Below are 23586 nucleotides of genomic sequence, written 5' to 3' on the forward strand. Positions count from 1 at the left end.
TAACGAATAAAACACCATGTGCTTCACAAAACATGAAAAAGACAGATGCAAGAAATGGGAACATTGAAAACATAAAGGATTTAAAAAGAGATGAATCAAAGACATTTAAAAACTAATCAAATTAATAGTTAAATGACAATACTGTAAGTGAGGTTAAAATATGGTTTCTCGGTAAAAGTAATTCAGAAAATTTAGATATTATTACTCTACTTTAAATAACTCTAAATACTAAATAATGACTCCAGTGATGGTTAAGTGTCAATGTGGTTTGATGAGGAAGTTCTGCATCCTTTTTCTTCTAAAACAAGGTTTAAGTTGAAAACAAAACCAGACAGCAGCAGCAGTGCGTGTTGTCATTGGGCTATTTCTGTAAAACGAATCAAACACATCAACTGAGACTGTTTTTTTTTCTCTCATACAAAGAATTTCTGGTTGATGCCTGCAGTAGCTTACATGTGTCTCTACAGCCTGCAGCTGTGTTGGGAGAGTTAAGATAAACCTCTGACAGGAGGAAACTACAGCTGTGATGCAGAACAAATCAATGTTTCTTCTGTTATTCCTGCTTGAGGTGTGCTCATAAATCTCTGCACTCCCCAGGTTTAGTGTGCTTTTTTTTTTTTTTTTTCTCCCTCTCTCTCTCTTCCTGATTGTGAGAAAGCCTTCTGCCAGCACACTTCCATGTTAGTGAAGTCACTATTTCAGCACAGAGCTCAGGTTGAATCTGGCTGTGAGCGGTGCAGCATGACAGTTTGGTGAAGATCACAAGCACACAAAAAGGGCCAACACAGGTAAAAAAAACAAAAAAAAACAACCCAAAAAACATCGGACATAGATGATGAAGATGAATCACCGGTTTACTCACTCGCACTCATTAACACGATCAATGACCTAAATAGCTGTTGTTGAACTGGCCCAACACACAGCTCACAGAGGATGATGGAGGATTGATTTTCAAGAGGGTAAATGCTTGTCTCTATCATTTACTATCTTTAAAGGTTACTTGAGGAAATTTTTTACAAAGAATATTTTTCCCATAGACACTTTATACCATAACAGACAATAATGTCCTGTATGTATTTATATTTTATGTGCAATTATTTTTCTTTTCAGGCTTTTCTTTGACATTTCCGCTGCTTTTTCAGAGACTTTTCTAAAGTGCCTAAACAGTGTTGTTAAGTTATGATTGTTAATTGATCATTGACAATTTCATGGGCAAATGTCCTGCATAGCTCTACTACACTGTTATATCCAATCACATGCATTTGTAACACATAATTATGATTATAATTCAAAGATTGTGCAAAGTCATACTAGATGTAGTAGTATTTAAAACCACATATTTCTTCCTTCAAGGTCTAACATTTTTCAAATTGATGAGCTCTTTTGATATCATAACTGTTTTTCTAAACATTGTAGAGAGTTTCACAGTGAGGGAAAATGTGAATGTGTATTTATACAATAATTTCTGTGTGTGTGTGTTGGTCCTGTGCATGCTGTATATAGAAGACAGACTGCTGAGGTCATACTTTCTCCTCACACTTCACACCCGCCTGAGAAAAGCTTTTCCACTGGATAAAGCTATTTCTGACTGACGTTTTCAGTTCCTGTATTTGACTTCTTCACTGCGTAAAAAAAGAAAATCCCTTCTTCCATCATTCCGCTTTATTTCCTCAACACAGTATCTTTCCATTTACTGTGTACTTGAGAGTGTTGAGTGTTGTCTCTTTTTATTCTCCTCAGCATGACAGCTCTTCTGCTTAGAGGAAATGAAAATGAGGGTAGAACTCGTATTAATATGTGAATGCACCTCGCAACTCTCATTCAGCTGTTTGCAGAGAAAATTCAGTAACTGATGTCATCGCTGACATCTTTGGGGACAGTCAGTGATGATTGTGCACAGTGGTGGAAAAGGCACTCAAGTCCTTTACTTAAGTGAAATTACCAATATCACAATGGTAAAATGCTCCAAGTGTAAGTCCTGCATTTAAAATTAAAAGGGAAATTTCATACTTTTGTATTAACCTCTACAGATTTGTTAAAATCTTTAAAGTTGTTAAGATAAAATCTGAATGCGTTGTGTAACTGAGCTGAAACAAGGCTGTTTCTCAAAGTTCTCAAAAAGCTTTGTAGATACAAGATTCATACATGAGAGCATCTATATTTACGGGATCTCATTAGGATTTTAAAATCTGAAAAGTAATGCCATTGGCTTTATTGAGAGATGACAGGAAGTGATGGGTAAGAAAGAGGGACTTTGTGATGGCACGGTCATTGTGTACTACTTGCAGATACATTTAATGGATTAAAATGTACATAATTGCCCTTTTAGGTGAATTAAAGACTAATACATTCAAAATACTCACGCAAAGTACCAGCATCTCTAAACTGTATTCATATACAGTAATTCATCATGCTTACCAGATCTTTCATTCCTCAACAGGAAATTCTTCTTGATAACACTTCTAGTATCCTCATGATTCATAAAATACTCATAGGAAACAGAGTCAGAAGTGACAGCATATCAACGCCTCAGTCAGAAATATGATCAAGCTAATTTATGACAGTCTTCACTGATGAATTATCCACTGTGTTACTTTTGCAGCTGATGTCTGTTTCACTCCACATCATGAAGAGAGAATTCAGGGAGGGAGCTGCAACTGTGTTTTCTTTGGCGCATTAACCTCTTTTTGTGATGTAAATGTTTTGTTTAAAATGTGGTCCGCATCCTGAGAAGACTCAGGGAGATTTTCACATGAACTGCTGTGTGTGTGTGTGTGTGTGTGCGTGTGCGTGTGTGTGTGTGTTTGTGACTGCAGCTCACTTGTCACTAGTCTTATCTGTTGGCGTCCACATGCGTCCATGAACACAACACTGTGGAGCGCTGACCTCACATTCAAGCCATATGCATCACAAAAGCTCTGTGAAGCGTGTAAAACAACATTGTCAGAAAGTCACAATGTTTTGACCTTTGACCTCTTGTTGCTGAATGCTGGTATTGTCAACCTGCTCTGAGAGTTGCACTTAAATAAATACTGCCATATCTGCAGTTTCTTCCATCCCGCACCTGTCACATTTAGTTTGATGATATAACTTTATTTGAACTCTTGAGCCATAAAGTAGCTTTTAACTAAAACATGATGTCAAAGTAACAGATGAATAACAGGAAATGAACAAAAGTATAAAACACCATGTCTGCACCCATGAAGTGACAGAGTACCTCAAATGTTGACTTATGATCATTGGAAGCCTGATTGCTGCCCAGCATCCTGTCTTCTGCTGCCATCTAGTGGATCACAGATGTGTCTTGTGAAACAATGTACTGTTGTGGGAGCAGAAATATGTGGATAAGGAAACATGTTTGGCTTTCTAAACCTAATTAGTTACTTGCCAGAGTGTCTTGCCAGGGACAATACATGCTCTTTTAGTGACTTCTTCAAATTTGATTCTCAGATCCCTTCTTATGATACCAGACAGTCTGATCATCTTCACTAACCTGAGTGTCCTCTCAGACATCGTGGGGTACAGATTTGGAGTGCCACTGTACACATTATCAAGAACTTGCAATCTTTTGAATTTAAGAACAAATTTTCATCAGATCAAATTATGATGTCTTATTTTATTATGTTTTATTTCATATGGGTCTTGGTTGTCACAGGATTATTATCTCCTGGTTGGTGAACTCTTCTCTTCGTTTTGTGTTTCTTATTTTATTTATTCTCTTTGTATTTTGCTAAATCATGTTCATAAATCATTTATTATTTTAGCAGTTTTTTTCCCTTTGTTTTGTTTGTTTGTTTGTTTGTTTGTTTAAATTGAGGGTATGCCTGTTTTATATACCTATGGCTTTTTGACCTCTGATGTCACATCTGTTTTATTTGTGTTGTCTGAATTTTAAGCTGTTGTATAAACACAATGACAGATAGTAAATTATTTATTGCCATACTGATCTCAAAGCAGTAAGTAAGTAATATGACTTACCTAAACTGTCCCAAACTGGACCTGAAATACTATTTAATTTGTTTTTAGAATTTAAAGTATGCAACTTGCACAACTGTGTGGAACTATGTGGAAGCCTCTAGTGTACAAACACTGCACTTTATGGTGAAGGAGACATCTTGTGGCCAGCTGTTAAAGGACCAGTGTGTGAGATTTAGTGACATCTAGTGGTGAGGTTGCAGATTGCAAGCAACTGAATACCCCTCCCCTCCCAAACATGCAGGGGAACCTACATGGCTGTGAAATTTGTGAAAAACCCAAAAGGCTCTCTCTAGAGTCAGTGTTTGTCAAAGCAGGCTCCATGGAAGAGGACCCCCTGACAAAAACACTACAATTCTTAAAACATACTTATGAATATTATATTCCATTTCTGCCAGGTCTGTTTTGCTAAATTCTTCACAGTGGACCTTTAAACTTTAGATATTAACAATATTTACATATTCATAGATTCAATGAGGGAGAAGGAGTAGAAGTAACTTCAAGAATTTCTAACAAGGAAAATAACCTTTTTTGTGGTAAAGCCATATGAGACACACATTATTATTCAAAGCAGAGTAATTCTATATGTTTAAAACATGTCTGGAGGGGATCTTTACATATCACTTAATCAACCCTTGAACCTTGACATTGTGGAGATTTGGTTTAAGACTTGTATTTGAGGATTACTGGTCTAAAATATCTTCTCTGATGCTAAGATCTCTCTTGGAGATTGGAAGTCAGGGGCCTACCTCAAACCATCAGCCCTAAAGAGTCCTAATGACTGGTGATCCCAATTTTTCATCTCGTCAACACTTTAACCAACACTTTGACCGACATTTTTGGTTCAGAGTGAAATGTCTCAACAAATGTTGGGTAGATAGGCATGAAAATTTGGAGACATTCATGGTAATCACAGGATAAATTGTGGCTGTAGCCTCTGGAACAGAAATATGCTGGTGGGTAGTGGTATCTGTCAATGAAACATGAACAGCAACATTTACCACATTTGCTTTCGAAGCTGGTTTGTGGCAACTTCATGTGTTTGGAGAATGTTAGTCCAACAATGTTCTTCTGTTCTTTTTCTACCTGAGGGCATTTTAATTTTATTTTTTGGTTTTGGTTTGTTTTTATGGAAATAAGGAAAAACATGATGATATATTTAGTAATCATTCTCCACCAACAGGTTTAAAGGAGTATTATAAAAAGTTGGCTATTATAGGTGAAACGAAAGATACTGTTTGATTAATAAGGACCCTTCTACTCAAATTGTTTTAAGCTGCACTCTTAGTAATAAAGGTGCTGTGTAGAACCAAATAGGGTTCTTTGTCTTGTCTCCATAGGAGAACTCTTTCAGAAGGTTATACCTAGAACCGTCTGTGAAAGGTTCCATCCAGAACGCCCTTTGAGAGATTCCACAGAGAACCCTTCTATGGTGTAATGGTTTCACCCAGAACCCTCACTAAGGGTTCTATTCAGAACCTTTTCACTTTCTTAGGGTTTCATTGAGAACTTACATAGGGAGATCTACTGAGAACCCTTTCATATTTCAAGGGTTTCACCTAGAACCTTCTTATCTTCTGAGGGTTCTATGAAGAACCATATTGGATTCTACAGATCAGGCAAAAAAATATTGAATCCCATATATTGTATATTATGGTCACCCATCATTTATGTTACAATGTTGACATTGTGAAAATATTCAAATAATTTTTAATGAGAAAAAAACTTAAACTAACTAACTAACTTAAAATAAGGAGTGGAGATTCTCTGAGGATAAGCCAGAACAGGAGAGGCTGTGCAGGTCCTGGGGGGAACAGGTCAAAAGTGAGCATAGGACCAGTGGAATCAGCAACATGACAGACACAAGCCAGCCTCATCAGGCTGTCTTCAGCAGGTGAATCCATGTAATCTCCAGCAATAGTGACATAGAGACATAGACAGAGAGGGAAGAGAAAAAAAACAGTTAGTAGCATCAATCCAAGGTACCCTTACTACACCAGATGAAGCAATAAGCCATCTACACACAACAAAGTAATGCATGGTCCAATGAGAGCAATCAGAGTATGGGCACATAATAATGGTGACATTGGAACAGATTGAATAAGCCTGTCCTCCAACTCCTATACTAAGAGCCTCCACTGGCACACAATCAGGTGAAAGTGAGGGAACCCCACAAAGTTTTCACATTAATTTATTTAAAAAAGTCCACCTTTCACTATAAAAGTCCTTGGTTAGAGTCAAGCTTGCAGAAATAAGATATTAGATTTAGCTTACCTTGATTCTCTGAAGTTTCTGATCTTCTGTCACTTCAATCCAGCTTCTAGTATCAATTCATACACAGGTGATCACACAATGTGTGAACAGTAATCACTATTGATATGTCACACCTGTTTTGTAGAGGAAGGCAGACTATGTGGTGCAATCTGTAGGGAAACCAGCTCTCACCTCCCACATATTAACTCCAGCAGGTCAGCCAGCTCCCAGGACCCACACACCAAATTCTAGCTTTTCCCCTGGGAGATCAGGGTTCAATTCTCAGCTCCAACACCCCTCCACGCTGTAGCCCTCCATCCAGCCCTCCCACTGTCCATAATAAAGGAAAAATAGATAAGGAGGGTCAACTGCCCACTCTCCAAAAAGAAAATAAAGGGCATTTTAATTAGGACAATCGTTTTGGTTCATGAGGTGCTCCCTGCAGAGGTTGTAGTTACAATGATCAAAACAAAACTAACATGGTGGCTCAGTAGGTACAAGCACAACAGTGCTATTTTGAAGATTGAGGGTTCAAGACATGATCTTCCCACCAGAGACCACATCATGTAGCTACATTATATACCGTATATGCACTGTATCCTTAGCCACTCTTTATAAAAGCACTCGTTAAGTGTTGTACATCATGAATTAGAAATTGTCAAAAAAACAAAAACAATATCAAAAAAGATCTTCAGCAGACAAAGGCCCCTCAACTCAACCCTTGTCTCAATGCTCTCTCCACAGCCTACAAAACCTATACACAGTGTATCTCACATTAGAAGGACTAACCAATTAATATGGTGTGTGTTCAGTACAGGTACGCAATTAACTATTGTATGGCATGAAATGATGGTAAAGAAAGACTATGGCAGAACACGTAACAAGTAAAATGAATTGATTCATCTACATTTAAAAACACTATTTGAAACATAGGTAAACATTTGAATATTTGAGGGTGAGGATCTTCTAATACCCATGCTTTCAACAATCCTTGAAGAACTCTTTCTTCCTAAAAGGGTTCTTTAGATCGAAAGGGTTCTTATTGGAACCCTTAAGGCCTTTACATACTGGGGGCATAATGAATAAACAACATGAAAATGTGAAATAATCACCTGCGAATAACTCGCATCAAAACTATTCACACCAGCAGGGATACAAATTTGCGACAGAAACACAGAAACCCAAATTTGCACAAGAATTTGCGACAGCTCATTCTGCTGTCAGTCAGCCTGGTGAAGGCTGCTTCTGTGGACAGAGACCCTGAACTCAGGTCGGACTCAGTGTAGATTGAACGGATATAACGCTCTCCTCTTCTTTTGTTGAGTGAGGAGAACAAGGACAAGATCATCATCACAGGATGATGATGATCTCCAACTTACGTTCAGCGTCTCTGTCCACAGAAGCAGCCATCTGTTAGCTCCTGGGGAACTGAGAGCACAGCGACCAGACAAACTGCCTTCACCAGGCTGACTGACAGCAGACACAGTGTTTGTATTCATAAATACATGGTAATGATGCATATGATACATGATACATCAATGTATTGATTCATGGGCTTTATTTCTCTGCCCACTGTAGCAAGTGAGCATACCTGCCTATCTGCAGTGAAACAGGCGAGCTCACAGACAGACTGGGAGCTGATCAATCAATGTAGATACAGTAAATAAGTTCAAAACACATACAACAGGATATTCAACACCCCATGTGGTCCTTCGCGATAAACAGCTGTCTGCAGATCACGTTTTGTGATTGGTTGATGCTTTTATTCACTGTGTGAAAAAAAAATCACATCACTTTTTCACCTCGTAATATTGGCATTCTGTATGAAAATACTCCTCACAAAAACAACGGTTCAAAAAAACATATTGACGCATGAAAAAAAGCCGCCTGTGTGTAAAGGCCTTTAGTCTTTCAGAGAGCCCTTGAAGAACCCTTTCTTCCAAAAAGGGTTTCTCAAAAGCAAATGGTTCAAGAAGAACCCTTTTGGAACCCTTACTTCTAAGAGCGTAGTTTCTCTTTTTTACTCTGATGATGTCAATTCATTTGACGCAGGGATCTTTAACAAAACACTGAAGAGGGAGGGTGTGTGTGTGTGTGTGTGTGTGTGTGTGAGTGAGTATGTGTCATAGACCACCAGAAAGAAGAACATCCCCCTCCCTGCCCCATTTGACACATGCCAGTGCCGGTATGTTAAGTCATGGAAGTCCGTTTGTACAGCCCAGAGAGTTAAAAAAAAAGAGAACAACCCAGAAACAAAGACTCTATTATCCTCTGCATGTGTCCCTCCCTCTATCCGTCTATCCTCTCTCCATCTGATCCTGTTGTATTTGAAGTGCATGTGGAGGTTGTTCCCAGTAATAGTTACACACAGCCTGAGAGAGAGTCTGAACAATAGAATAAGCACTGATCCAGAAAGGTGTTTGACATGTGTGGAAAGCCAAGAGGATGCCACCTCATTTCAGGACAGTAATTACTCACCACAGTGGAACCCCAACATTCAGGGAAATTTCTCCAGAACTTCCTGTTACTGATTAGTTTCAAATAGTTGAAGCAAACTCAGACTTTACCAACAAAAATAAACATACTCATACTTTTAAACTCTATTACTTGTTTCATAAGCTTATTATTAACAGAAACATACTCCTCTCTGTGTGGAAATAAATCATTCTGGCTGCAAATCATTTGTTCTGAATTTTACTTCTCATCAAAAAGACAAGCACAAAGAACACTACCATATTACTGAACTATTTAAAGCTACACTAATCGATATTATTTATGAATGACTATGTGTAATGTGAGAGGTGTCAGTAATAGTGGCACACCTGCAGAGAATTATCACCTAATTTTGTAGTTCCCCACAGCTCTATGAAGTGTTTTAATGTCTTTCAACTCGTTTTGGTTTTACGGCTCACAACTTTACTGTTTTGGTGCTTTTTCATAACTCTCATCAACCTTGTTTCCAGCCACAGCAGGCAGCTGTTTTCAGCAAAACAGCTCTGATAAACCTAACCTATACATATGCTACCTGCTCAGCACCAAATGGCAAAGTTAGTGGCGAACAAGTAAAACACACACACACACACACACACACACAGATATGAGAATAAAGTCTTCTGTACTTATTAAACACTTGTGTAACTGAAGTAATTCATTTAATCACCAATTTTATGATTCATGACTTTTTAATACTATAATTGCCTTACTTTGTCCTGAGTAGATGTCTAGACAGATCATGTGCTTTATCTTGTGTAATCAAAATTTGTGTCTAGTCAGTTATAAAAGGAGAATCCAAAAAGTTTGTTTGGAGGTACATGATACATATGATGACCCCGAATCTAAGAAGTGATTGCTATAGAAGGGGAAGTGAGACTGAGGAGTAAACCTGGTGTCATACAGGACTTGCGCAAAAGTCACACAAATATGGTAGATAGGTCACCGATCACACACTTATTCTTCGAAACACTGATTTACTGCTTCCCATGCTCATATAATAAAGAAGTCTTGAATTCAGAGGCCTGGATTGAGACTTTTGTTTAACTGAATATTTTCTGCGAATCTTATTATTCTGTTATAAAATATAATGCTTATTTTAGTTTTTTACATTTTACTACATAGTTGGTCTCAAGAGACCATAGGAGGTATGACTGGACTACTTCTCCTACTTGTTTCTGACAGTTCGTAGTGACAACAAGACCAAACAAGCCAAAGAAAGGCTCAGTCAGTTTTTCCTTTTCAGCGGCACTACACTTACTGTTCTCATTTTTGTGATATAGCAACGTCATTGGTAAGATTACCCATTGTTGCTACATCACAAAGTAAATGTTAGAGTGTCTTCAGGTGTATATTTAAAGCATGAAACAACCTAATAATGTACAACACATCCATCATGACGATCAACATGTGAAATCCTACACTTAACTATAAATCAAATCCCATGCTAAAAGCATCCAGCTCACACAGAAGCATAAATCCAACTTTAACTGTCAGGGTCGTAAAAGTTGCTTTTGGAATGTAATTCACATAGTGAGTAATGTGATTCAGTTAAACATACATACACAAAGAATTATTACTTAATTACCTTTAGTTGTGCTTAATGTTTTCCATGATGTAAGTAAAAGGGTGTTACATTAATTTTTTAGGATGTTTCTTTCAGTATATAACAACGCTTTCTCAAAATGCCAATATCTTTGCTACATGTTTATCCTTAAAGTAAGTTTTTACTGATTTATTTTTATTCTGTCTATTTAAACAAGATACATTTCCCAGTTACACATTTGAAAAAACTCCTGCCAGATTAGTTTAAAATTGATGTTAAATCCATGAAACACGTGGTGCTAATTCTGTCAACATTATGTCGCCTTTCCTTCTTCTTCTGTGCACATTTAACATGTTTTTTACATTTATAATCCTCATGACAGACATGATGTCAGTGGTATAAATAAGTTAGTGCACTTTTATTGTTTTTTAATCATGTTACAGACTACTCACATGATGCTGCATAAGCAGTTTACAGTTGCTGGACACATGGAAATGATGATGCATCTCTCATTAAAATGCTACCGTGATATACAGTATGTCGCACTACTGTGTCTGAGACGGACTTTCCATGTGTGGGTTTGAATGGGAGAGGCGCACTGAAAAGTAAGAGGGTACAGATCATTTCTTCCCATATCTGGAACCAATTCTGGACAATTTTACCCGCCAGGCAGTGGTATGTGTGCCCTCTCACATTAACCTGCGATTCTGAGAAAGCAGATATCATGTTGCAGACTGAGGTATCACACTGTTTACCAAGGCTCTGCTCTTGTAAACCAAGCGCTGTAGGACAGAATTCAGTAGTTGTGTTTTTGTTTGTTTTTTTAACTTTAATGACTATATTTAATTTATTTTATTCTGGTCTGGTTTGACACAAAATAAACTACTGGATGCCCACTGTGAGGTTGATAAATTCACACATGCCCACCAGGCAGCTCTTTGACTTCATTAATTGTTTGTCGAACTTTAACCTACATTAGTTGATTTTTTTGGCTACTAGCAGGCACTGCAACAAGCTGTAAACACCTGATAAAGTTGTTGTGGTGGATGTATCAGCAAACAGTTGAGGTTTACACATTCACCATATACAAATGAACATTAGTATTTGTTTGGAGTCATGTTCCATGATTCACTCTCCTTTTAGCTCTGAGAAAAAAGAAAAATGGTCTTATTGGCTACAAAATGCTCCACTATGTTCACCAGTTAGGTGCTTACTAAAAAGTTTATTTGCGGCCTGTAAAACCAAAACAATGAGCTGAAAGACGCTGCATAAAGCTGTGGGGAACTGTTGGGTGATGATTTCTGTGGGCTCTAAGTAAAGTTATCCTTTTGCCCAATAAGAAGGAAAACATAACTGCCAGATGTTATTTTCTCACAGTTATTTTTGTTGTTGCTAACTAGTTAATTGTGTATTAATATAATTTTATATTGCTAATTTGAAAAGTTAATTGTTACTGTTAACTGAAAAAATATGTATCTTTAACTGTAATTTTAGTCAAATCCTAAATAAATTCTGTTTTGGGCTTCCTGGGCTGGCTCAAGGGTTGCTTTTAGGGCACAGGAAATGCTATACTATCTCTTCCCAAACTGCTGGGAAAACACAGCCCTTATTTCAACACACAATGTGTTCTTGTAACTGAACCCTATTACTGGAGCTGTAGAGGACACCTAACATCTGGAAAAACCTCATGCATGGTGGGGTTTTCTTTGTTCAGTCCCCTGTGGCCTCTGTTGTTGAGCAACAGCATTGACGAGACTCTGCAGGGGAGCTGGGCAGAGAAGCTCAAAACCTTTTCTTTTGTCGAGCCAAACACTAAACTACAAGAAACAGGTCTTACATTAAAAAAATAAGCTGCATTAATCAATTTATTAAATTACTAGTTATACAGTTAAAGGGTTCACTGGGGTTGTGATAACCTACCCCCTGCTCTGCAGCTCTACAGGGAGTTTTAGCCTCTTTTAGCAAACTGTTTTGTTTTTAAGGTACATTTACTGTTTGGTCCAGTCTCACCACTGCCATCATGTGTCCAGCAGCAGCAGGCAGCAAACAAGCTCTGACAAACATAAAGTACGCAACCTGCCCCACACTAAATTACAGACATTGGGACAAAGTTAGTAATAAGCCTATACAAGCTGAGGAAAGACAAACTCTAACAGCTAAAGAACCTGATACATTTCCCAGGTGTTGGTGGAGACCAAAACAAAGCTAAAAGGTGAATGAATATTTGATATACGTTTCTTACAGGATTAGTTCCCTCCAGGGTCACAGTAGACACTGTAAAACTGGTTTCAGAGTCTGAGTAGTAATTTTATGACAAGTAAACTGGTTTTGATGTATGTAATCAGTGGAGTGGCCCTTTAAAACAGTATTATAATAATAATTATTATAATGTATGTCTTTTAATTTGGTGTGGAGGTCTTCTGCCCCCTAGTGGCCAAAAGTCGATTAATGCAAATTTAAGTCAAAGTGAACACGTCTAGATGTAATATAACGTATTAGTGTTAATGTAAGGAGGCTACTCACTGTAATAGAACGGATGCTTTCAGACTGTTAAATTTAAGTAATAATGATTTGTCTACTTTTAAGTTGTCTTTTGAACGTTATAATTAACATTAGCTTGTGAGCACCTCTGACACTAACATGTTGTTGATAGGTGTCTGAACTGAATAATTTTGGGGATTTTTAGTCTTTCAGATAACTGTGATGTGCTCCTACAAAGCGTGAAACTTCCCACCCAAGTGCCCATTGTCATCATCTGACCAATGTTTCCTGGAAAGTAATAACCAGAAATGTGGAAACTTTGGCGGTACAAGACTTCTTTAAAGGACCATTGTGTACAATTTAGTGAGATCTAGTGGTGAGGTTGCAGACTGCAACCAACTATATACCCCCCACCCTGCCCCTCCCCTTCCAAGCGTGTAGGAGAACCTACAATGGCTGCGAAACTCACAAAAAACGCAAAAGGCTCTCTCTAGAGCCAGTATTTGATTTGTCCATTCTGGGCTACTGTAGAAACATGGCAGTGCAACATGGCAGGCTCATGAATGTATAAAGATAACTTGATACAGGAAGAGTGCAAGGCTTTGAAGCAAATTTGACATAGCTGCCAACACTGTAATTACAACACCACATGATGCACACTGGCCCAAAAAGACGTTTTCCCATAGACTTACATTGTGAAAGAGACGTCTATAAATCAGCGGATACATTTTATGAGTGTCACAACCTTCACGAAATGACTGGTTTCATCAGAATTTGATCAGTTCGGTCTCATCAAATTTTGAAAGTCCAGAAGAGCTGCACAATTGAATTGTTTTATCCCCATTCAAGTTAGCCGAAGGGCTAAACCGGAAGTAACCCTCCGAGTACAGTCGGTGAAAGTCATTAGTGCACTTGCTCTATGGGCCCCACAGATGCAGAAGCAAGGCAGAAAAAGTTGAACTTTTCTGGCTTCATGAGCCACTGAGCAACTTTCATACAAATGAACACAGCCCTGCCTCCAACGCTGTATCCAGTTCTCTATATACATCCATGGGCAGGTTCCATGGAAGAGGACCTGCACCATGGATGTATAAATAAAATGGATACAGCGTCAAAGTTGCTCTTCCGCATTGCTTCCACATCTGTGAGGCCCTTAAAGCAAATGCACTAGTGACTTTCAACAGCTGAGCCGGCTACTTCCAGTTTAGCCCTCAGGCTAACTTGAATGGGGATAAAACAATTAAATCGTGCGGCTCTCTTTAGACTTTTGAAATGTGATCGAACCGTACGGATCGAATTCTGATGGTGAGACAAGTCATTTCGCGGGGGTTGTGACGCTTAAAAAACTATCCACTGATTTACAGATGTCTCTCTCACCATGTAAGTCTATGGGGAAACGTCTTTTTGGGACAGTGTGGATCACGTGACGTTGTAATTACACGGTTTGGCGGCATTGTAAATTTGGCTTCACAGCCCAGTGGGGGCTTGACCTGCTCCCTATGTAGATATAAAGGGCTCATTCTAAGGTACAAAAACACAACGATTCTTATTTTCAGGTGATTATACACAAATTGAAACATACTTTTGAATATTATATTAAATTTCTTCCAAGTCCATTCCGCTAGATGACATTAAATTTTACACACTGCACCTTTAACAAGTAACAGCATCATTTTGGAGCTAAAATCCTAACCTGCAAAGTAGTAACTCCTGCGTTAAAGTCAATGTGGCGGACTAAAAAACTTTAATTTATCTCTGAAGATACATTATGGTGAAAAAAATGTCTCTCTGAAATCGACATTCTCAGAGAAGGGGTCAGCAGTTGTAATACATGAGTAAGTAAATGTGCTCAGTCACTTCCCACCTCTCTGTGGAGGCAGCAGCAGGCAGCATGTCGTATATAAAGCCAGAGAGCTCCTGGAAACATCTGGACCGGGGAGAGCAGCAGCGCACGGAGGGCTGCACGATGCACGTCTTCGCTATTCTCTGGACACTCGGGTTTCTGCTGAAAGAGGCGCACGCATGGGGCTTCAAAAACGGAATATTTCACAATTCAATATGGCTGGGTAAATAACCTTTATCTTATTAATTTTTAGTCGTTGTGGCTGAAATAAGGTCTGTGACGCTGTGACATATAGGTCCGCTTTGGTGTAAAGTCCTCATCGCGTGCAGCATCACTTTTAATCACTTCTCTATTGTACTAATTGTGATGAAACCAAATCGGGGCACACCTGATGTAGCGATCAATTATATTTACATCCTCCGTTTCATTCACTGAACAAAGTCTAATTTCTTCGTTTTTTCTTTTCTTTTTGTCAAAACCGGGGTAATCTGCAGGTTATTCAGATCATCAGATTACAGTCTCAACGTTATCAAGCAGCATCTTGTCGATTCGCATTTCAACATGTTCTTCATTCATCTATTGTCTGTGTTTCTCAGCAGTACAAGTTTTTGCCCGCTCACATACTTCTACCTGAGCATGTGAAAACTTTTTGTGTTTGTTTTTGTAAACAGTAAAAGTTACCCTCACATAGAGGCACATTGTGAGGAGTAACAAGGATTAAGAGGCTATACAGAAGTCCAGAAGCTTTCCTCTCTGCCAAACTGCATGTTTATGACCTGGCTGAATGCTGCATGAGGCTACACGGGGAAATGACTTCATCTCACCTTCTTACAAAAGGCATAGACCAAAACAGCAAATAGATCAGAGTCAAAAGAAAAAAAAAAATAGCTTAACCAATTTTCTATGACTTTGGGAACATAATGACTTTGTGAGCTTCCCTCTTCATTTGTACTGAAATATAAATCTGACGAGCTGCTGATTCCTATGCAAACACCTTTGACTACCACTTCATAAACCCAATTCTTTATATTTTTATGAGGTGAGAATGAAAGCCTGTTGTAGTACTGGCCTTGACTGGTTCACATGCACAGCATTTTCTAAAATTATTACATGCAACTTCTGCCCTGTGTTTCATCTTTCCATTTTAAGGTTGGGCAGCACTCAGGTAAGGCAAATTGAGTTGCTCTGATCCTGCAATTGAATGGTTAGATACTTACTGATGTGAACAGTAATATAAAACATGTGCCATTCAGAGCTGATGAGTGAAAAGGCAGTTGTTCAGTGTAGTATGGGAGTTTGTGTGAAAACACTCATCAAACATGTTTAAAAGATCAAAATATCAATAAGGGCTATTTTAGAATGCTTTCTGCCCAGTCTTGCAGTCATGCATGCGTAAAGCCAAAACAGGATCAGCAGAGGACTCCCCATAGAGAAGACCAGGGAGCAACTGACGTATTGTTGGTGGATGTCCAAAATAGAGAAAAATGTCACACACTTACCTTTCCGTTCCATGTTTTATGTTTGGCTCAATTTAACCTTCACATGCTTGCTATACAATTTCACCTCACATGCCTGCTTGTGGTCCCATGGAAGTTTTTTGTACCTTTCAGATGACGCAAAGCAAAACCATCTAATTCATTGTGGTTACTACAGAAACACAGACTGTCGGTTCTGTCTTTGCTTTGGACTGTGTTAGCAGCTTTCTTGTGGTCTCTCTTTGACAGAACAAGCAGCTGGAGTTTACCACCGGGAATCTCGCAAAGGGAGATATCAGTTGACTTATAAAGAGGCCAAGGCTGTCTGCAAATACGAGGGAGGAACACTGGCCACTTATGAACAACTGGAGGCAGCTCGACAAATAGGTCTGCAGCAACCTGGACACAAACACATCTACAGTACACAGCAGAGCTCTTACCAGAGAAGATTTACAATGGGAAAACTGGGTGGACCATACTTCACCATCATAACTCAGATACACACTCTTTTGTCACTGTCAACACTAGTTCCCATTAGTCACAGAGTCCTGTTTTATCCATTAACTTGGTGCTGTTTTATAACTTAGGTAAGTAGAAGTATATACATTACCAGTCCATTTCACCAAATAAAGGCAGGTAGGGTTGTGTTTACCTCGGCTTTCATCCACGAAATACATTAAGAATCATTTTTGAGGACTCTTCCCTGATGTTACATTAGTGATACATCTCTTCACCCACTGGAATGCTTTTAACATGTAGGAAAAAAGGTTCATATGTTCAAAGGGTAAAGGTCAGTGTGAAGCAGTAAGTGAAACACTTCTTTAGACGATTGCTTGGCTGTGAGCCGTCGCATGACACTGCCAAAATGTAAACGGCCTCTCGAGTATTGTAAAAGCCTGTTAACACTTTCTTGGGTGGATAATATCAGTGTTCCCATGGCACAGAGATTGAATCCAGCCACTGGCTCTGGCATTACAATCCACCCCCCTGACAGCTGAGTTTCCCCATGGCGGTCTACCTAGGAGGTCCCCCTTTTATCTGGGCTGTTCTGGCTGAGGTCTGCTGATTGTAACTCGAAGCTAAACTCTAAAGCAAGACTGTGTCTCCATAAATGAGAACAGCAGAACAACAAACCAAAGAATTCTCACAATGGTCCCCAGGAGGCCCTTATTCAATCTTTTCCATCTGAGACTCTCCTGTTGGCGCATTTGAAAGAAGGCTTTTTTGTGGTTGGCAGAATACAGTAGTATATTTGTGAAAGCATTATCAGTGACTGTGACTGGGTACTGTTACATAAAACCATCATAAAGCCGTCATTTTTTCTTTTAGGTTTCCATGTGTGTGCCGCTGGATGGTTTGGCAAAGGACGTGTTGGTTACCCCATCGTCAAAGCTGGTGTCAACTGTGGTTTTGGAAAAGTTGGCATCATCGACTATGGATACAGGCTGAACAAAAGCGAGAAATGGGACGTGTACTGCTACAACCCAAACTGTGAGTGCATTTTGCACAGTCATAAATGGTGACTTCACTTAAAAACTGTACTTAAAGCTGCCCTAATCAATATTTTTATGCTAACAATGGATCAGATGTGTAATGTGAAAGTGGTCGCTAATGTGACGAATCCACAGAAAATTATTGCCTGACTTTGGACTAGCGGTTCCCCTCACCTCTATGGAGCATTTTAGTGTGTTTTTGCTCCTTGTTTTGATTTTCTGACCTGCAGAACTACTATTTGGTTCACTCTCACCTCTCTCATAGTGTAATTTTTGGCAAAAGAGCATTGATAAACCAACTGTGCACTACCTGCTCAGTTCCAAATGGCAGACAGACAAAGTTAGAGACTTCAAGCTAATATCAGTGGTAATGTTGCTCTGTGTCTGCTGACTGTGTAAATAAGCAATTGATTGGTAGCAGATTCTCCATAACAACTTTATAAGGTGATAATATTGTCAATGTTTTGTTGCTCCAAGTGGCCAAAAAAAAAACAAAACAATCAATGCTTCTTTAAGTACAATTTTGAGATACTTAAAAATTTACTCAACTACATTTACTTTACAGTTGTAGTTGATAGTTGTATGTATAGGGTTTACATACTAAACATACTATCAACTCAATAATATGATGTATTACTTTTAAAGGACCATTCTACATAATGAGTACATCCACCTGTGATCAGTGTTTTGCCACTAAACCCATTATGGCTAATGTATTAGTAAATAATGCCCTACTTACACATCCTGCAACAGTGAGTTTATCTGAGTTTTTTGTTGAAAAGGAAATGGCGTTAATGACAGCTGTGAAACTGAACAGTAAATTTGTGGTCCATAAACCAAAACAATGAGCTAAAAAAGGCTAAAAAGCTCCGTAAAGATCTAGAGATGTTCTGCTTGGTACTGTGATAAATCTCTGTGGTTTCATAAAGCAATCCCTTTCAATGAGTCATTCAATTCACTGTAATATAAAGAAATGTTGATAAATGGAGCTTTAAAAACATTTTGATGCTAATACGATGCAGTATTCCTATTGAAGTGAAATTATGAATTCAGGGCTTTTACTGAATAAGAGGTTCTCTTTAGTTTAAACAGTAAATGATGAATGTATGGCTGTGATTTAGTTTCACAGTCATGAGTTGCAGTTGGGGGAGGCAGGTTGGGCCCGCAGGTTAAGAATAGTCATCAAGTCTGAGGCTCCACAGACTCACTCAGGACATTGTCATCACCAAGGCTTCAAGTCAAACATGAGGGATGATACAAAGAATTTAATCTGTGCAGGACAGGACCACAGTGGAAGACGGGACTTTTTGAGGACTTGAGTCAAAGCCACAATCTCAGTCCCACCCTGTGAGTTATCATGGTCAGACCAAGAATAAACTTGGATGATGTAAGAGCATCAGTGTGGTTAAGACATCAGTGAGTAAATGCACCATGGAGAAACTAAGTGATACCTGCAACACATGCTGGTCTATGAGTGAGTGTTTTAACAACCACCACCCCGAATGACTCACCAGAGTCTGAGAGATGAAGTGACACATAAATGGCATTAAGATTTCACAATTTGCCTGAAGCCATAATTTGGAAATTACACTGTTACTTAAAAAAGTTGATAAACAAACTGTAACAGTTAGCAACAGTTGCACATTCAGAGGAAATGGAGCAACATTAGCATTCATTTGACATAATGTTTCCGGCCATCTGATGAATATAAGTCTAATATTCTCTCCTTTAGTTCTATTTTGGTTTCCAACAACTCCTAAAGGAAATACAGTATGTGACTCAGTTAAATGCTCAACTATGTTCAGCAGCTAGTTGCTAATTTTGTCTTTCTGCTGTTTGGTGCTGGGCAGGTAGTGTACAGTGGGTTTTGAGAGGTTTTTTTTGTTGCTGAATACAGCTGCCTGTCTTCATCTGGAAATGATGCTGATGAGAGTGGTGAGAGTGAACCAAAACAATAAAGTTTTTAAAAGATGCTAAAAGGCTACAAAGGGCTGAGGGTAACTGCAGAGTCCGATGATCATTCTCTGTGAGCTTGTCACTACAAGCAGCCCCTATCACATTACACATTGACATTTGGTCCATTGATTAGAGCAGGATTAAACTTTAGTTATTAGTTACCACTTCTGGTACTTATTTCTAAATACTTATTAGCTGACATATGTGCTGATACATATCTGGAATATGCTAATATATGCTGATGATATTGACTCAGGTGATTTTTTGGTCCGGCTCTTTTTAGAAAATGTTTCATCTCCTCAAGCCGGTTCAAACTGATGAGACGTTTTAAATGAAATCAAACTTAATTTCTCTCATTTCCTAACAACTTGCATTTCATAATTAGTGGCTGTGAGATTTATTGTTAGAGGAGAAAACCACTCATCCCATATATGAATGAGAAATGATACACAAGGTCTAATTTCATATCCCTCCAGGGAGTCTAGAGGAAAAAGCTTTTGATGCTATTGTCATCAGTCTCAACATGTGTGTTTCATTTTCCTCACTTAACAAAAGAATTTTTTTCCCCTATTTTGAAATTATTTAGAGCTCACAAGCAACAGACGGACCCCCAAACCAAAATGCTTCTCATGAACATACACACAATCCCACTAGCTGATTAAAGAAATGCCGTGGACTGTGGGGAAAATAACACACTGGAGGACATAGACGCTGAGATTATCCACGTCTGCAGTTGACAGTGGTCCAGAGCTGCCTTTTACTGTGATGATATAAAATGTGTTGGTGGTTTTCTTATATGTTTGGTCAATGTATACACTGTATGCTTTTGCTGCTGCTGCTTTTATTTAGATTTTTCTCCCACTGAGTCACCATGTGCAGAGCTCCTACTGTTCACCACATTTACTTCCTTTGTGCATGCAAGGAATACATGGTCTACTACAAAACCGCTTTTTAAAATAAGATTCATCAGTGTGAGGCATAAATATAACCATAACGGAGCATAGCATTACCATTTAGAGTTTCACATTTCTGATTTAATGCTAGTCACCCATGATAATTCAACACATTTAGCAATGGGGCACTGATGATATTAGCTGTATTTCTCTAAAGTTCAAGTTCAAACAAGAAGACATCATTTTAATTTGTCTTCACTAATTTGCTTTACTTGTCACTTACTATCCAATGATTTCATTGGAATTTGATTGCATGCATTCCTGTCATCTAATGATCATATTAGCTAAAGAATATTTAAACCAACTTACCTGTTTTATCTCGCTGCTGTCATTTCAGCCCACCACAAACCCACTGCCACCAGTGTCAATGCCCTGTCTATGGCTCCCTAGAGAGATATCTGATTGTCTGCTTTTTAAAGGACCTTATTGCTTTAATTTAATTTAATTGACCGGGTAAAGCTTCAGTATTCCATTTTACTGGTGGCATCTTTCCTGATTCATCAAATACAAGAGTAATCAAATTATCATATGAATTTCAGAATGGCTTTTATATTCTCTTAAACTTGGAGGAAGTTCCACATAGATTATATATAAAATGCATTTCTTGCCTATTTCATTTGTTTTTTGCTGGTAAAATATCAAATATCAATATATCTAAATCTTCCATGTGAATATAAAGCAACCTCACTTGGGACCCTGACCACATGTGTGTGAAACTCAGTATTACATGTATCTGAGAAGACTAATCAGCAGGTATGGCTAATGTGTCTTACAGCCAAGGAGTGTGGTGGTGTGCTGACCGATCAGCAGAGGATCATTCAGTCTCCTGGCTTCCCTGAGGAGTATCAGGATGAACAGATCTGCTACTGGCACATCCGTGTGCGCCTGGGTCAGAGGATCCGCCTGCACTTCCTGGAGTTTGATGTGGAGGAAGACACAGCGTGTCTTGCAGATTACCTGGACGTCTACGACAGCTACGATGATGTCTCAGGGTTTGCTGGCAGGTGAGAATCACTGAAGGAAAATGTAGTATCCATACATGGAGCTCCCAAAACCTTATTGGACTGAAACAGGGTCTTCATCAAGCAATTGGCCAATATGTTGAAGGGCAAAGTGTATATAGGCATGAGATTGAGTACATCATGCTGGCGACATAGCCAATGGATCAGAAAAGAAATTATAAATAAACAATATAAACATACACAATAAGACAGTCAAGACATGTTGGGACTACCTACCAATCTAAGTCAGTGCACTAAATGGTAATGGTTTATTTATAATTTCCTAACCAGGTTTTTTGTGAAGACCTATGTAAATTGGTACTAATTATGGGGAAAATATGGATGTCTTTGAGAGAAAAGCTCAATTTAATATTGACAAAACAATCTCAATTCAATGTTCACTTACTCACTTGTTCTGGAGCTTTCATCACACAGTCATCATGTTGTCATGGAACTGTAGATGTTAAAACTTTCTGAGCCCTTTTACGACATAAAAAGGTTAAAAGTCGAGAACAACAGCTTTATTTTGCCCTTGAGTTGAGACTGTTTTGTTAACTGCTGTTTCCAAGGGAAAGAGTGGACTGTCAAGCAAATTTATTTAATATATTTGTTCATAAATTAATTTATTATTGTAAACATTATCTGTTAATCTGTTGGATTATACACTTGCCTGTTGAAAACTTCACATTTTCATTTCACATATTTCACGTCTTCAGCTGACTAAAAGACTCGATGTTAATGCAGTGAACTGGATGATGATTATAATTGTACCTATTGAACACTGTTGCTAGTTTTCAAACAACTAAATCTTTCATCAGTACATTAGACTGCCGGTAACCAATGCAACAATACACAAAAGTGCAACGTGAATATCACTTTCTAATCTGTTTACAGGTTCTGTGGCGATTATTTACCTGACGATATCATCAGTACAGGTGAGTCCTCCTCATATTTTCATAGAAGAAACGCAGGATATTTCTATGCTATCCCTATGAGGAACCCAATTACATTTTTTTCTTTAATGTTTTGTTTTACAGGAAACGTGATGACACTAAAGTTCCTGTCTGATGCTTCAGTTACAGCTGGGGGCTTCCAGTTGCAATATACTGCCTTCAATGCATCTCTGTATTCACACAATTACACTAACTATTATCACTGACCAATGGTTTTATACACTGATGTAAAATGTAGTAGTATCAGTAATTCTTGAGTCTTTATAGTTGATTAAAGAAATAATTATGTTGAATAAAAAAGGTCATTGAATTTTGCTGCAGTTTCTGACATTGTTTTTCTTCTCTCGTCTTATTTCTTCCTCTTATCTTGTAGAGAAAAAAAAAAACAATCTTGACTTTGTATTCATCCGTCCAAGTCTTACTCTATAGATTTTTTTTCAATTCAATTCAAAAATACTTTTTTCGCCCTCAAGGGGCAATTTGAGGCAAACAATTACACACATTTAAAAAACCTAAAAAAAACCCAAATATGACAATGTCAGAATGAGTTTAAACACACAGGGATTAATGGCAGTGGCCGGTCTACAGCTGGCCCACAATATCCAACACCAGAAAGGCACAAAAGAGTCAAAAGTGTGAGTGCATGAATTTATCAGTCTGTACACGAGGTAGCTGACCATTTCTTGTACTGTGGCTGTTCACAAGTCTAATGGCTCAGGTTCTGGTCTGGTTTCCAGTTATGTTATTTATAGACTTTCACACTGTCAAGTCTTTTCATAGCATAACAACCATGACTATGGCATTTTGTGAACAGGTATTTGGGTTAACACTGTTTCTTCTCTGTTTTTAATACCTCATCTGTGCGTCTGTTATGATCCACCACTGTCTTTTAAATACATACTTAAACTTTGTATTTATAAAGACAATACTGTACGACATTAAGTTCCAGCAGACCTAATTGGAGCTTTTGATTCATAACTCACACTGCACTGTGACTTTTGTTCTTTATTATTTTAACTGTATTTAAATGTGACTTTTTTATAATGCATTGTGTTTCTTTTACATTTTGTGTTAATGCCTGTTATGTTTCTGTAAAGCACTTTGAATTGCCTTGTTGTTGAAATGTGCTATTCAAATAAACTTGACTTACCTAATTAAAGGGATTCT

General features: G+C 38.3%; 1 protein-coding gene across 1 annotated transcript; it reads left to right on the forward strand.

Moving 5' to 3' along the window:
- The first annotated feature begins 14305 nt into the window (after positions 1–14305).
- On the forward strand, positions 14306–22734 carry tnfaip6 (tumor necrosis factor, alpha-induced protein 6). Its single transcript, XM_067604233.1, has 6 exons — positions 14306–14811; positions 16313–16450; positions 17393–17554; positions 21241–21469; positions 22361–22401; positions 22504–22734. Exons 1-6 carry the CDS (start codon positions 14589–14591, stop codon positions 22623–22625), a joined length of 915 nt encoding a protein of 304 aa, XP_067460334.1. The 5' UTR covers positions 14306–14588; the 3' UTR covers positions 22626–22734.
- Positions 22735–23586: the final 852 nt, after the last annotated feature.

This window comes from Thunnus thynnus, chromosome 11, assembly GCF_963924715.1.
Source record: "Thunnus thynnus chromosome 11, fThuThy2.1, whole genome shotgun sequence".
Taxonomy (NCBI): domain Eukaryota; kingdom Metazoa; phylum Chordata; class Actinopteri; order Scombriformes; family Scombridae; genus Thunnus; species Thunnus thynnus.